This window comes from Varanus komodoensis, unplaced genomic scaffold (assembly GCF_004798865.1).
Source record: "Varanus komodoensis strain SLA01 unplaced genomic scaffold, ASM479886v1 scaffold36, whole genome shotgun sequence".
Taxonomy (NCBI): Eukaryota; Metazoa; Chordata; class Lepidosauria; order Squamata; family Varanidae; genus Varanus; species Varanus komodoensis.
Window position 1 is genome coordinate 6,024,997 of NW_025335873.1, and position 13,433 is coordinate 6,038,429.

At 47.8% G+C, this 13,433-nt stretch overlaps 1 protein-coding gene across 1 annotated transcript in view; it reads right to left on the reverse strand.

Annotated features, from left to right (window-relative positions):
• Nucleotides 1–13,433, reverse strand: part of ASTN2 (astrotactin 2) — a 301,533-nt gene that overhangs the window by 204,881 nt on the left and 83,219 nt on the right. The window contains exons 5-8 of the mRNA XM_044439905.1: nt 10,367–10,534; nt 2,887–2,971; nt 1,508–1,582; nt 102–239 (exon numbers count right to left, since the gene is read on the reverse strand). Coding sequence (XP_044295840.1) covers nt 102–239; nt 1,508–1,582; nt 2,887–2,971; nt 10,367–10,534 — 466 coding nt within the window. The remainder of the gene's footprint in view (nt 1–101; nt 240–1,507; nt 1,583–2,886; nt 2,972–10,366; nt 10,535–13,433) is intronic.

Consider the following 13,433-nt stretch of genomic DNA (forward strand, 5'->3'; position numbering starts at 1 on the left):
GGTCTGGCAGGTCAATCCATGTAGAGAGACCCCTGCTCAGTTCAATAACCCCCCAAAAGTACTGCAGCTTCTCCTCCAGGGTGCAGCAAGTACCTCCTTACCTGATATCAGCTGGATCTTCCGTCACCAAGACATCAGTTTTGCAGGAGGCCAGTGGGTTGATGGACAGCTCCACTGGTGGAACCACAAAGCTCTTGCTTACAGGAAGCCAGAGGCCCTGGCCCAGGCTGTAGGTGGACCTTCAAAGAGAGAGAGAAGAAAGACCAGAAGGCAAGAATGATGCCTACAGGAAAGCACATGCTGGATTCTCTAGCTCCCATGCTCAGAGGCTGGCAAAGCTACTCAGCCGTGAGTTCCTCCATCTTTAACAACAAGCACAGATAACCTTCTCATAGAAAATGGCGACAAACACAAAAGGCGTTTCTCCCTGATAGCTGCAAATGTCTACTGAGCTTTGCTTTAACGGCAAGCCTCTTTCAGGCACACCTGTTTATTTGGACGAGTGGATGATGGTGCTTGCTTTCCTACCCACGGAAAGTATGCAGAAGACTTCAGCAAGTCTTCTCCATATTTTAAACTAGACCTTAATTTTGGTGTTGTTCGCCACTTTGAGGATGGTTACATGCAAAGCCAGGCCCTGTGCTTTCTAAATAAGTGCTATATACAGTAATTAACGATGGGAAGGGAGAGTCTAATCATTAGTTATTCACTAGCTGTCAAAATGATAAAACAAATTGGAAGTGAAATAAACAGAAGGGCTAGGAGCAGAGGTAACAAAAACGTAATGCTATCGCGGGCACAAACTTTATGCCATCCTAAAGCTCAGTGAAGCAGAAACACCTTTAACAGGGGTCAAAAAGTTACCACGAGTGGCAGCAACTAGACTTCCAAATGTGATTTCCACAATCTGGGTGCCACAATCAAGAAGGCTCTGCAGGCATCCGCATCAGCTGAATCTCTGATAGCTTCAAGACTGGGTCAGCACCCTTTTGCAAAGTCACAAGACCTTTGCATGCTGAAAAGTTGCTACAAGAATAGCAGCAGGGAGAATTTCCCTAGTGTTTAATCTATGATGTTACACACTAATGGAAAAGAACATCCTGAAATACTTTGCTCAAGTAAGATGGGCTACTGCAGGATAGAAATTCAAGATAGCAACTGCTTAATCTTGATGGTGCAAATAAGTATATTTATTTACCAGGTTTCTGTATCACCCAATTTCCAAAGCTCTCTGGCTGCATCACTATCATAATAAAACCTGCAAATACAGCATGCTAAAGCATAAACAGTTTAAATGCTGAAAAGAGAATCAAAGCAAAGTAAAAGTCAGAGCAAGTTTAAAGGTTCAGCAGCAGAACAGCTTTAAAATCATAAAAAGAGGTCTTCCTTTGGCATTAAAACAAACAAATGAAGAAGTTCAAACTAAACACAACCAAAAGTGGATAAAATAAAATTATCCACTTCCAGAGGATGGAGAAAGTCCATCTGGAGAGCTTGCATTACTCACCTAAGTATTTTCTCTGGTGCTTGCTCACCGGTAACCAAATCATAGCCCCTTTCGAGTGTTGTGTATGGCCAAGGTCTGAAAGATTTCAAAAAGAAAGATGTACATTAAACAGGAAAGGGAGGCAGTGGCATAAAAACACATCACAACACAACACAGCAAGACCTGATCCTGTGGGAAACCTGTGTACTCATTTCTAACAGCCTATCAGTTCTCATCTTAACCGAATTGTGTGCATTCGTTTGTTCGTTCATTCATTCTTCGTTTGGTCTTTAGTCCCATAAGGATGGAATGCATAGATGGCCTAGAATCTCTATTGAATCGTATTTCTTGCCTTCCAACAGCGCTTGGTTGATTTATATACCAGGATTGTATCAAAGTACTCAATTAAAAAAGTATTGAGGTATTTTCATATCATGTTGTTTAGTTTGGTCTATGTTGTAAGCCGCCACGAGGCTTCGGCAAGGGGCAGCATAGAAATGTTATAATAATAATAATAATTCTACTGGCAATGTTTATTTACTTATATTTATGTTCCACCTTGTTTTCCCTTCAAGGAACTTAAGGTGGCCTACATCATTCTCCCCCTCCTCCCCATCTCATCATCACAATGACCCCGCGAGGGAGGCCATGCCGAATGTCTGCGACTGGTCCAAAGTCACCCAGTGACCCCCGTGGCTGAGTGGGGGTTAGGGCTCAGGTCGCTGGAGTCCTGTTCCCACACTCCTCCTGCACTGGCTCTTTTACTCAAGTTTAATAGATGGGGGGTGCGTTTATATGCATTACAATGGAACTATAACAGATGAACCCCCCTACTGATAAGTGCTGCCCTACGATGTTCGAAAGCTGACCACGCTGGCCAGAGTGGCAGTCTGGCATATCCGTAGGAGGCGACTTCCTGAAAGCATCTACCCTGGCAGTGAAAGGGTGCCGCACCAACGTGATTCTGCCTATACCACCTGGCTGCAGGTTCCCTTCCAGAGGAAAAGCGGGCAAGGTTTTCTGCCTGGGGAGGGGCTCTGCCTGGTACCTCGTTCTTCTCCAGCACAGATCCCCTCCTTCACTGTCTTCTGGAAGATGCAGCAGTGGCGGATGGTTAGTGGATTTGGAAGGGATTAGACAAATCCCGGGTCCATCTGTAACTTCCCATCATGGCGGTAATAGGCTACCTCCAGGAGGAGAGTGCAGCTCCGGGGCATCGGCCATCACCTCGGTGCCTGGCTTGTGAGCTCCTGGGAAGTGCCAAGGCGGGCGGCAAGAGGCTGGGCCACGTGGTCCCCAGAGCTCTCCTTGTGCAGGTGCTGACAGCTCACTCCGCCGATGGACCTGCTTTTCCCACCTTCACCCTTCTCAGCTTCCCACCTACCGCACTTCACACTCACCCTTCACTGTGTCCCCAGTCATTGCGCGCACACAGGTGCCGATGAACAGGGTCGGGGGCATACCCCTCGTGGCAGCTACACTCACCTATGGAATTAAAGAGAGAGAGAGAGAGCAGTGGAGCACTTTGCTCTGGTTGCTGCTTTGCCTCTCGAGGAAGGATGAGGCAGACTGCCCTTTGCTAGCTCAGACAGATCCCTTGTTTCACGGAGACACATATCCCCAAGCAAAGTGCTGGCAAAAATATAAAAGATTAATGGGATCTCTTCATCCAAGAGCTGCTGAAAGCCAGTGTTGCTTTTTCTTCTCCTTTCCCCTTCAGCTGACGCCTCGAGTTGACAAAGCACCAAGCCGGGGCATGTCTTAAGCGCAGTTGGCATGCAGAAGGGGAATGGCGGAGGGTCACTCTACATTCCACCCCCGCTGCAGATGCTCACGACACAAACGCCGTTTGCTTCCAACTGTTGCTATTTGTCAGGCTGAGACGAGGTTTTATTTTTATCACCGTCTTCGTTTGGCTCTTGGAGCTTTTTAACGTTTCGGGAGCATGAGGTGCTTTAGCAGTGATTCCTCAAATTCTGGTTCCGAGCCCTGCATCTTTCGAGCAGAGGAGAGGTTGCATCCCCCTCTGGTGCACAGAAATTCGCCCTGTCTCTTGCGCACAGGGACACTTAGCAATGCTAAGGAACCAGGCCGTGTGCAATCTAACAGTGCACACGCTGCAATTGCCGAAGTACGTTTCCAATGGCTGACAACAGACTGCAGATGGCTGTGTTTATCAAATATTCCTTCAGCTGAAAAGACAAACACCATTTTGGGTTTAAACGAGTGGGAGACTAGTGCAGAGTAAATAAATATGGTTCCCGGCAGGTGGAACAGGGTGTTTAAGCGGCGTGTATGTGGTCGTGGGACACTAACCATTGGCTTTGGGACTGAGATTCTCCACAGAAAGCAACCACTGGTATAAGCATGTCCTTTCTTTTTTGGGGAAAAAATGTTCGGGGGCTTGGAAATGCATCCCCTCACCTGGCATCTATGTGAAAGATGGAAGATCCATTGGTCCGATTCTACTTCCCCTTGGTAGCCAATGCAGTCAAACAAAAGCACCCCTGTAATTAATTAGTTTTCCAAAGGCCTTAATATATTTTGCAGGGATCCAGATGATCCCCATTCTTGCTTGTCTGATACAGGGTTTCTCTGTCTTTAAAAAAAAAACCAAGGGGGAAAAAGTCCTACAAAGGAGGGAAAGGGGGTTAATAAGACAAGCTAATGATGTGCTAAATTGCAACAGCACCTTCATAAAATATTCACCGTCTTAAACACGTCTAATATTAAAGATTAAATGTCCTGGGATTTGTCCTAGCGACTCCAGAGGCCTGATTTATGATCTGCCAGAAGCCGCTAACTTTGTGATGCATGATGCAAGGTTTCAGACTGTAACCTTTCCAGTGGAGGGAAAAAAAGGAAGCTGGAAGAGGAGAAGTTGGCTGCTCCATGCCTGGGAAGAGGTAAGTTGGCAAGGAGGAGCTGTCCTTTCCTGGGATGTGGAGGGAGAGCTTGAGGGGGCAGCTTATGGCACACCCTCATTTGTTTCAGAAGCTCGCATAGCCACAAAAAGACCCATTAATAAACCATTTTCTTCCCCCAGTGCTTCGCATGCAAGTTTTTCTCTGCCTGGCTCATTAATTCTTCACACTTACTGCATAACAAATATGTGTTCTTCAATCAAGCAGTGTTTTAAAAGGGGTCGTGAAGCATTGCAGCAGCGAGTGAAGCTCTCCGTCCCTTTGCCAGATAAAGGCACAATCTTTTTGCTTTGCCATTTCTCACGTCTTCCCCTCCTGCCTCTCTCACTGCGACCTGGAGCATCTATGCTGGATTTCGTAAGTAACGGAAGGGGTAGATTTGATGGTGGGTTTTAATTCCCATCCTATGAGGAGGACGGGCTTGAATGTATGATTAATCACAGAATAGCATTTCCAAGAGAGATTCCTGCTGCTTTTGCTGACCCATTGAGTTCATGAACACACAGCTCTCTTCCCCCGTTCCATTTTGAGTCCTTGGGGAAAAAATAACACTTGTTTGCACTTGGATGCCCACAGAGACTCGGGCTGAATAGTGAGCTTCCTACAGTAAGTGTATTAACACAGAAATACTCTCCAGATTTATTAATCTGATTTCTGTACTGCCCCACAGCTCTGGGAGATCTGAGCTCTTCCACTGTGGGAGGTCTTCTCGTATAACCAGAAACCAGCCTTTCCCACACTTTGTTTTTAGCTGACCATGTTTCCCCTCTCCAGAGAAGAGCATCCCCAGACACGTGTGGGGTGGAGGGAGGGGGAGAGATAAAACCAAGCCTGTCACTAGTCCATTAGAAGCAAATGACTTTGTTTGGCATAGCACGGTCAACTATGAATGGCCTGGTTTTCCACGTGCAAAATTGTTCATATGTTTTGAGTGGAAATACTGAGTTCAAGTACTACGTCCCTTGTCATCCACCTGTTAGGAACACCCCTTACTTCCATCCCTACAGAAATGAAAAAGACCCAGAAAGATGAAGTCACACTGGATGTTGGAGGAAGGCATGGGGAACAGATGTTGCCTTACAGATGTTGTTGACCTGCAATTCCCATCTCCCATCATCAACTTACAACCAGGGCTGATAAACAGCGGCATCTGGGGGGCCACACATTCCCCATCCTCAACACCCTTTCCCGTGTTGTCTCTCCCCAACAGCTGATTCCATTTAGCTATCAGAGTGAGGAGCCTAAGGGAAAAACCTCCTGCATCAGACCCATGGACTATCTGCATGTTCTAATAATAATAATAATAGTGGTCAACCAGGTGCCTCAAAGAAACCAACCATCAGAGCATGGATGGGCAGGTTTGCTGTCCAATCCCACCACCACTGGCAACAGGCATCAAAAGCAAACAAGCTTTGGACAGCCGTTAAACTCGTCAGATCCAGCAACTTGACTGCCTCTTGGGCCAGTGAATCCCACAATTGCAGCGGCATGTCAAAATACCCAAAGCTCCTCTGGGCCACTTGTTTATCAAAACTACCCCCATGAAGCTATGAGTCTGCATCTGCCGTAAAGCCACCCAGCGAGTTTCATGTCTGACCAGAGTTTAGAGCTCAAATCTCCTGCATCCCGGCCCAACACTTTAACCACTAAACCACACTCCTTCTGCTGTGACTCCCTCTGCCTCCCGCGAAAGGGGAAAAAAGCCTCCAATGTTTTAGTCTTTCCTTACCCCATGACAGCTCCATCAACCTGGAGAAACAATAAAATTAGTGTTCCAATACTTGCAGCTACAGCTTTTGCTCCAGGCTCTGCTTTATGGGAAGGCTTATTTCAGTAAAGTCAAGATGGCAAGCTGTACCACAAATTTACCATTCTGCCTGGAGATTAATAAATCTCTCATGGCAGAGTTTTCCTTCTTGCACTAGGCAGTATTCAAAGCCAATCTGGGATAAGTCAACATGCATTACCACTGGTTGCAGCCCAGGGTCAGCGGACAAGCTAGCATCTCTGACAAAAAAGCCCCTGACCAGACTTGATACAAAATTATCAAGATACAAACAAGATCCAAGGATGTTCAGCTTGTAAGATCAAGACTATAGTGGGTTTTCTTCAGAACCAGCACCAATGAACATATCTAGTGAACTATGAAAATGTTCATTGTGCATATATTTCAAATATGGAGCATCTCAACTCAGCAGTAGGCACATGTTTTGCATGTAACAGTTCCCACATTCAGCCCCTAGCATTTCCAGTTAAACAAGGATCAGAGAGCAAGCAAGCTGATGCAAAGCTCCTGACACTCAGAAAGACGACCCTGGGCGAGGAGGACAGATCCCCTGACCTGGCTGACAGCAGCTTTTTATGTTCCTGCTCCCAAACCCTCATGGAAAGAGCTAGCCCCTTCCCTCCTTTTCCTCAGGCTCCCAAGCTCAAGACAATCTTTTGCAAAGCAGATGTTTATTGAAACTGCACAGCTAACAAGACAGTGTAGACCAAAAGAAGTGCAAAAGACTCCAGAGAGTCCCCGGACCGCAAGGCAATCAAACCGGTCAGTCCTAGAGGAGATCAACCCTGACTGCTCTTTTGAAGGCCAGATCTTGAAGATGGAGCTGAAATACTTTGGCCCCCTAATGAGAAGGAAGGACTCCCTGGAGAAGAGCCTAATGCTGGGAACGACTGATGGCAGAAGGAGAAGGGGACGGCAGAGGATGAGGGGGCTGGATGGGGTCACTGGGGCAGTGGGTGTGGGCTTGGGTGGACTCCAGGGGATGGTGGAGGACAGGGGAGCCTGGAGGAATGTTGTCCATGGGGTCGTGAAGGGTCGGACATGACTTTGCAAGTAATCAAACAACACCAATAGATTACAACACATCAGTCCTGAAATTACGCAAGTCCTTTGTGTACATTCTGGAGAAGGCCCGTCACTTAGCTGCAGGGCACAAGCTTTGCAGATGTGTCCTGGTCCAAGGTAGGGGACGAAACACCCCAACTGGAAACTCTGTACATCTGCTGCCAGTCAGTGTGGACCTTACTAAATGGCGCAGCAGAAAGTAGCTTCCCATGTTCCCCTGCTTGGCTGGCTTGTGGGTTCTCATCAACCAGTCCTACAAACTGAGATACACCTGCATGTTGCAAGATGCAGACTTCCCTTGTCCATGAACCAGAATGTTGCCAGGATCCCCAAGTGACAGCTGTATGGCCAGATGCCCAAAGGAGCTTCAGTAAACAAACCAGAAACGTGACTTGTTCCCTGAAAGCGCACTATAGCTGGCTCAAAATAATGAAGCCGCGAGTCTCCTCGTTCCAAAAGCATCCAAAGAATGCTGCAGATTGATTGATTCTCTCCAGAGAAGTGCAGAACTGCCGGCTAAATGTCAGAGGAACAATTTCTTAATCTAGCCTCCCAAGACAGCTTGAAATTGTTGAGGCGGCGACATGGCCGAGCGTGTCTCACAACGCTCCTGGTGCACCAAGTGTTGGGAGTGGCCGAGGCTCAAGCAAGTGGCCCCCAGGTCTTTGGGTGGTGGCAATTCATGGTGAGGTGCTGGGGTGCAGGTTCTGTTATCTACTGGGGCTGTTGGGAATGGGTGGGGCAGTTAGTCTTGGCATACTTCCCAGGGTCAGGGGTACACCGACTCTTTGGATGGGGATGGGGGCAGCTGGGAAATGGGGAATGTGGGAATCAAGATGGCAGTGGTGGGCAAGGTTATCTCAAAACCTCCATCCCCAGGTGCTAAGGTGGACCATGGGAAAGGCAGGACTTGCAAGAGAGAGGAGGGGATAAAGGAGAGCTCCCTCTCTCTTCCTAGCCTGTTCAGTTCACTTTTGATGTGCCAGGCCCCTACGGCAAGCTTTCTATGACCAGCTGCCACCATCCTGGGAACCTCAAAGAACCTCAAACCTCAAACCTCAACCAGTGGGGAACCCCGCTCTAGCCATCCCCTGCTCTTTGGACCTACCTCCTGATTTGGCCCTGCCTCAGTCCCAATTTCTAGCCTTTCTTGCTGGAAAGAATTCCCCAGCATAGCTCCTTGTCTCTGGCTCATGCTAGAGACGGTTAAGGGCCCAGATCATTCCTTGAGCCTCCAAAGCAATGTCTGAAATGTTTGCATCCCTTGTCTTCCCTCCCAGCATGCAGCTCCATGAGGTCTTCCACACCTTTCTGGGGCAGCACGGATGGGTGCTTTCTCTGAAAGGGGCCGAGGCTTTTCCAGCATTCCAACCACAGACGCACCTTGGGGCAGTGCTCCCATGTTCTCAGTGACATCCAGGTCCTTGCAGCCAACACCTGCCAGCTACTGCTCCCTGCTTCCCCAAAAGCTAGCCTGCCCACCCCCCCCCCTCGAAGCAGGATGGGGTGGCAAGTGACAGAAGGCTTCTGGGGGGAGAGGAGCATCCAGGGGACGTGCCCACCTGCAAGGAGCAATATCGGCCCACCTTGGCCAAGCTCTGCAGTCAGAGCCAAGGCACACCTCAGGTCTACAGTGGGGATGACTAGATCTGGACTCAGGATCCAGCCCACTGAAGAAGTCACGGGGTTCTAAAGTTTGTGGGGAAGGAGGTGGCTAGCACAATTCCTTTGCCCTGTTCACAAGGACCAGCCCAAAGTCAAGTGCCCTTATCAGCTGAGGATCCAGCTAGGCAGTTGAAGCCTCCCATGATCTTAACCTGAGTTTTGCTTATTGTTATACAGGTTCATTACCTGGGAAGCTTTAACAAAACTAAAACCATTTTCTTCTCCATTTTTGGCATCCTTTGAAACTATGTCAATGGCTTAGGAGCTGCTTTAATGTGCATTTCTCTGTTCATGCTCCCAGGTAGTTTAAAATAGGGCTTTTCATTTGCTTTGTTGTTGTGCCATTGTGCAGGCCTTTAGTCATTGTCCAGACAGGATTATGCTGAAGCTGTCAGCAGTGAGTACCAAGAAATGCACACAACAGGCCTTCTCTGGCACAGCATTGTTGGGGGTTGGACCCACCGCAAAGCACCTTCCACCCTGCAACTGCGAGCTCTGAACCGTACGTTACAGAGCAGGGGTGTGGAGGTGAGGAACTGCCGGATTCCCTGGGCCCTGGTCCACGTTGTCTGAGCTCCTGGGGGCGGTCCGGGGGGCACCCAGCATCCATGCAGGGTTCGCTTAGGACTGAGCCATGCACAAGCCCTGCAGAAGCGGTTCCCCTCTCCCGGGTCCTGTGCAGCGGCTTTCGGTTGGGCTGCATATCACACAGGAGAGGGCTGCTGGGTGCACACCCTGCCCCCTCTCAGTCACACCAAGCACAAGAGCGCATCCACAAAGGCTAGAGCGAGGGCTTTGTTGCGAGCCTATCCAGGAGGAACCCACAACAGGCAAATGGCGGCTCGTTGCTCAGAGCAAACAAGAGAGAGCGGCGAGAGCTCAGCTCTTCATTGCATGGCCTGATTCTCAACCAGCCTTGCCTGGAAAATGCAGCATTGCGAGAAGGTGTATATGTCAGCAATACCCAATTCAAATTCCCGGATCAGTGTTTCCAGATTGCAATAGAAGAGTCAGAAGGGGTGATGAAGGCCATCCAGTCCAACCCCCTGCTGTTGCAAAACACCAAGTCACACCATCCCACTCATACGGCCGTCCAGTTTCTTCTTGAATGTCACCAGTGTGGGAGAGCCCCCCACCTCTCCAGGCAGCCGGTCCCACTGTCCCATTGCTCTGACCATGAAACTTTTCCTGATGTCCAGCCTGAATCTGGGTTGCCGCAGGTTGGGTTTGTAGTTGTGCAAAGCCAATGTCAACGAAAGAAAGGGGTGCTTGTGACAGCAAGTGTGCCACAGACCAGGAAGTTTTCCCTCGACTTCCATCAAACAGGAAGAGGCAAAAACAATCCATCACCTTCTCACTGCAATGCTTCCCAGTCATTGTGTCCCTTTCCATGTTTATACCACCTCCATCATCAAAGCACAATTCCCAGTGTGCACTTACCAGTCTCCTGATCACACAGCTGTTCACACGCATCAATAGTCCTCTGTCCACAGAGATCCCTCACCCAGGGAGACGTGGCGTTGATTTGGTAATAGAGGGAGAGTTTTGCTGGGTTCAGCCAGTCTGAGATGTCCAAAAAGCTTCCCTCACTCACAACAAAACTGCTCCCTGCAGCAGAAAAAGCATAAGATTGGACGAGGGTAAGTTATTCATGCAAGAGATCCATCAGATGATGGTTTCCAAAAAGCAGACAGTTCCCCAGCAGACCATGGAAGCAAACAGTTGCTGAAAGGACCAAGAAGAAAGTACACAGCAATGAAAGTGAAGATCCCACCAAATGTAGCCTTTGGTTATTCAAGAAAGTTTTCACAGGGAAGGGCAACAATGTAGTGGAAAGCATCTGTTTTGTATGGCAAAGGACCCAAATTCAGTCTTCAGCATCTCTGTGTTGGGTTAGAAAGAGTCCTGGCTGACTCCTGGAAAACCACTGTCAGCTGGTGTAGACTGGGAGTGGACTGGATCTAGGACTGGATCTACTCATAATTCTCAGAGCAGTTTGGAGTTGATGGGTAGGATTTTGACTCCTAACTGCTGAACAAGAACAGCAGCAAAATTTTTCCCCACCTATATTTGTTCATTGAAGGAAGAAATCTCAGGTAACCAGGAATAGATGCTTATGTAAAAGAACCATGTACTTATTTCAGCTCTGATTCTGAAAATAAATTCCTTGATCTTAAGATGCACACAGACACAACTGTTCTTTCATTCTAAGGGTAGACTTTGATTCTGGTTGGTGGATCTGCCTGCCCCTTGCACAGACAACAAATGACCCGATGGTATGTCATTCTTCCATCACTGTTTGCTGTTTCGTAGAAGGCACCAACACCACTGGAAAGAAGGTAGCTTAGGAAACCATGAGATGGCATGTTGTGATCCGTTCTTTCCCTCCCTCTTTCCCGCTCCAGCCAACTCAGATAGACTGGAGGAGCACGGTCCTGTGTAAAACCTCCATAGGTTACAAAGCAGCATGAATCGAAGCAGCATCCTTCTTGAGATATGTGCGAAGGATCTGCCTTCTCCCAGCTTTCCCTCAGTCCCTTTCTTTCTGAAACTCTTCTAATGTCACCCTCAGCCTCTTGCTGGAGGGACAGATGGTGGGAAGTCTGGACATTCAAAGGACCTGCTCATTTCACCTGTTGCCTCTTGATGGGGTCAAGGAACTCCTTCTCCATCACCTACTCCCCCAGGTGTGAAATGCCTCCCCACTTGTCCAAGAAAAGCTGGTGCTCATGCTCTGTCTGAAAATCTTCTCTAGGTCACCTTGAAACTGCCAGATCCTCTGTCCACCTCCGTCCTTCCACCTCCTCCTCAGAAGTGGACAAAGCCACCTGAACAGAGTGTAATGTGCAAGAGACGACCCCCTCCCTTCTCCATAATGAATGTTTCTGCTGTTTCTATCTTGAGAGCACCACCTGCTGCAGGAGTTTCATTTCATAAGAAAATGTTATCGTCCAGCAAGATATTACAGCCCGAAAAATGCTCACCTACTTCTGGATCAACATATCTGGGTTCGGGATTTCTTTTCTATAACAAACATATCTTTTCAGTATGGACTGGTGGGATTGGGCATGTTCTAATTAGACAAATTTAACCCATCCTTTCTTTACCTAATGTCCGAATGCCAACCATCTCTTGCAGGGTTTTACAAATGCCAAGTTCCTCATTAACTCTGATCTCCGATCACACTGCTGTTTCTGCAACATTGCCAAGGATGAGCAATGAACCAGTGGGGTGGGGAATCCTGCAATTGTGCCATATTTTGCAAAGTTAAGGTCATACGTTTCTCTGAGCGAGGCTGCTCTGTCTCTAACAGATGAAACGAGGCCAATGCGGTCAGGCTGCAGTTATGATCTTTCCAGAAGACAGAAGAAACACCCCCCACTGGTTTTTGGTCCCCCAGTGATGGCAGAAGCAAGAACATGCTGCCTTTCAACTCTGTCCTCCTAGGGCTGCTGTGCAGCTTTGCATCCCAGTATTGCTGGCAGAAAGATGATTACGGCACAAAAGGAATTTATCCCTGGATCTCCAAAAGAGCAATTGATGGCCAACGCCAGCAATTGCTTGGGGAGAAAAATGGCTGCTCCTTTAAAGGCGTTGGAGGGTGCATTGCCTCCGGCGTGGCTGGCCCTTCGTTGTGCCAAGGTCCACAGGGACGTCTAGCCAATGTTTGTTTTGTTTCATTATTTCCTTCTTCTCCAGGCCGCATTTGTATCAAAGCAGAGCCAGAGCCGCAGCTTCAGAAGTCTGGATCCTTCAACCAGAGGTCTCCAGCAAAGTTCAGGAAGCCTGCTTAAACACTTCCACAAGAGAGACTTGTAGTTTTTGACATTTCAAGAAATTATTTTCCGGTACAAAAGGGGATGAAAACATACTCAGACTTTGTTCTTTTCCCTTGTTAAATCTTGTAAGAGCCAAAGAGGCAGCCAAAAACACTTGACTTTATTTCCCTGCCTCTCCCCTCATTTTTGTCCCCTTCCTTTCCCTCTTTTTTTTTTTTCAAAAAATCTGAAGGCTTCCTATTGCAATGAAAATAATGCAATTTCTCAATAAAATTTACTGATCAAAAGGCCTGTTCCTACCTTTCTCAGTTTAGAAATACTCCCTTGTTGCTAAGATCTTTGGGAGGGTGGGTCACTGACCCCCCACGCCCCTTTTTTTATTTAAAATCTATCCAGTCTTTCCACATTAAAAATAAAAAAAATCAAGGCAGCCTATACAAGCAGCTAGAAGTCATACTAAAATGAAACCGTGTCTACATTTAAAGGCAATAATCAAGTGGAATATGTAGCAGAAGCAAAGTAAGCTTCCTTAGCAACAGAATTCTATTCAGTTCCAAGGTTACCACCAGGAGTGAAGGAAAAACCTTTCTCCAGCAGGTATCTATCATACTTCTAAAGGAGAAGAAATCCAGAGAAGGACCTTAGATGGTTATCTTACTTGCTGGACAGGTTCCTGTGAGTTGTAGGGACTCCCAACCTTTCTGGGTCACTGGGCAGAAAATGGCCTG